The sequence below is a fragment of the Oratosquilla oratoria genome, chromosome 17 (assembly GCF_046742065.1).
Source record: "Oratosquilla oratoria isolate Oo_2021 chromosome 17, ASM4674206v1, whole genome shotgun sequence".
Classification (NCBI taxonomy): Eukaryota; Metazoa; Arthropoda; class Malacostraca; order Stomatopoda; family Squillidae; genus Oratosquilla; species Oratosquilla oratoria.
In genome coordinates, this window is record NC_134793.1 from 43,747,550 (window position 1) to 43,750,049 (window position 2,500).

General features: G+C 33.1%; 1 protein-coding gene across 7 annotated transcripts in view; it reads right to left on the reverse strand.

Moving 5' to 3' along the window:
- Nucleotides 1-2,500, reverse strand: part of Nmdar2 (glutamate ionotropic receptor NMDA type subunit 2) — a 671,980-nt gene that overhangs the window by 186,832 nt on the left and 482,648 nt on the right. For all 7 annotated transcript variants that reach the window (XR_012967269.1, XR_012967266.1, XR_012967267.1 and 4 more), the window contains one exon: nucleotides 2,347-2,470. Coding sequence is in view for 3 of the 7 variants with exons in the window: in XM_076200978.1 (XP_076057093.1) it covers nucleotides 2,347-2,470 (124 nt within the window). In the remaining 4 variants the exon portion in view is untranslated. The remainder of the gene's footprint in view (nucleotides 1-2,346; nucleotides 2,471-2,500) is intronic.

Here is a 2,500-nt window from a genome sequence, read left to right on the forward strand (position 1 = left end):
ATAAATCAATGAATTAAAAGAGAGAGAAAGAGAGAGAGAGAGAGATAGAGAGAGAGAGAGAGAGAGAGAGAGAGAGAGACAGTGAGAGAGAGAGAGAGAGAGAGAGAGAGAGAGAGAGAGAGAGAGAGAGAGAGAGAGAGAGAGAGAGAGAGAGAGAGAGAGAGAGAGAGAGAGAGAGAGAGAGAGAGAACAATGATGGACAACAGAAACTTATCTGATGCCTATTTTCAAAATCCGTCAACCCCGAGAGGTTGGCATTTAATCCCCGGACCGGGCCCAAAATTCTCTAACAGCTTCAGCCGTATTTTTTCATTCTTTTTTACATTTGGAGAGCTAATAACTGGTCCCACGCCAATACAACACAGTCCAAAACGTCTTCTAAAAGAGACATGTGGTAAGTTTCGAGGACCGTTGCCAGCCACGGTGGGGGCTGCGGGTTTTCAGTCAGTGAAAGCCGAGGCAAATATATCTTCATTATTATCGTTACCAATATATTACTATCATCATCATTATCATTATTTTTACTATTGTTATTGTTGTAATGATAATGATAATAATGAAAATAATAATAATAATAATAATAATAATAATAATAATAATGATAATAATGATAATAATAATAATAATAATAATAATAATAATGATAATAATAATGATAATAATAATAATAATAATAATAATAATAATAATAATAATGATAATAATAATGATAATAATAATAATAATAACTAATAATAATAATGATAATAACAATAATAATGATAATAATTGTTATTATTATTATCATTATTATTATTATTATTATTATAATTATTATCATCATCATTATTATTATTATTATTATTATTATTATTATCATTATCAGTATATTATAATTACTATTATTAAAGTTATCATTAATATTATTATTACTATCATCATTATCATTATCATTTGAAAACGTTAACTGTATAAAAATAGGTACACACTTAGAAGAGGAGAGCTTTAAACACTGTATACTGAAGTACAATGACTTTCTTGGGAAAGATATTTCGAAGCATTTCTCTTAAGTGATTTTACAACAAATAAATTTCGATGCTCTTGCTGAATTTCATTTGAAAGATCATAAGCAAAGCATTTGCCTGAATGGATATATACACGGAAATGTAATAATTTTGTATCTAGCTTAAAATATCATCTTATTCAAAAGAATGAAATGCTTCATGCTATCTAAACTATGGATATCGTGGTAGTTTAGATAATGGGGACCTAACTCAGTGGTTCTCAATCTTTATCACTTCATTCCCTCCTTCTTGAATTCCCAACATCTGAGTGGATCTTTTTATCTTTTTCCAAATCCCACCCCGCAAAAGAAAAGGTGAAAAAATAAAAATTATAATAAGAAAAAGATAATGAAGAGACATCCTTTGCTTTACCATAACGTAAACAATCATAACTATCTTCTGAAAGGACAGAGTGATGGACTTTTCTTTAATATTCAGATTCTTCACATTATACAAAAATGTATAATTTGTAACATAAGGTCATGCCCCCCCCCCCCCCAAATTCTTGTGATGTCTCCCACTGGCCTCATTGGATAAAACTGAACGCTTTAATGAACCAAATAACTTCAGAGTTACGTCATTCATTATGCAAGGTTGTGACCGAACTTGTCCATAAAAGATAATTTATGAACAAATTTTATGGAAATTTATGAAACAGGCTTGTGGCTACGACAATATTAATGTAAATTTTGTAAGGTGGGCTCGGTCTCTGGCTCTGTCTGCTATCCAGTGGGGCCATCATCCCTTACTAGATTGTATCTTTTCAGTCCTCCATAGACAACATTATGGAAATGAAGAGACCTGAATTGGGTATAGACAGAAGATGGACTTTTTCAACAAGGATGGTATCTACTTCATATTCACAAAATAAGTAAATAAAAAATGTGATATGGTTCAACGTCACAAACTCCCCCTATTAGGAGGCTGGGACGGTGCCCCTCACAGAGGAGTTTATAGCGTGGAATTTAATGATTCATGCCCTTGGTTCAATAAATAAAATAAATAGATAAATAAATAAATAAATAGATCAAATAAAAAATAAAAAGTATAGACAGTAGAAGGACTCTCTCAGCAAGAAGAGCCTCACCTTCATCTGAAAAAATTGCGCGGCAAAAAAAAAAAAAAAAGTACATCTTCCATAAACATTCATATCACATCAGTTAGAGAAAGAAACTTGAGCTTCAGCTTCGTATAGTCCCCTCCCCCCACTCCACGCTTTCATTTAAGACGTTTCCGTTGCACTTTTTACATAAACGCTATACAGATGAACCCTTTTAATCCAAGAACACTGGAGTCACCTTACCCGAACATCATCCACGCCAGAAAAGTCGTGATACTCCTCTCGGGTGATCATGAAAGCGGCCAAGTTGGCGGTGTAGATGGCCAAGAACACGACAGCAAACATGGCCCAAATGTTGGCCATAAACCTGTACAGAGACGAAAATAAACAGAGCGTG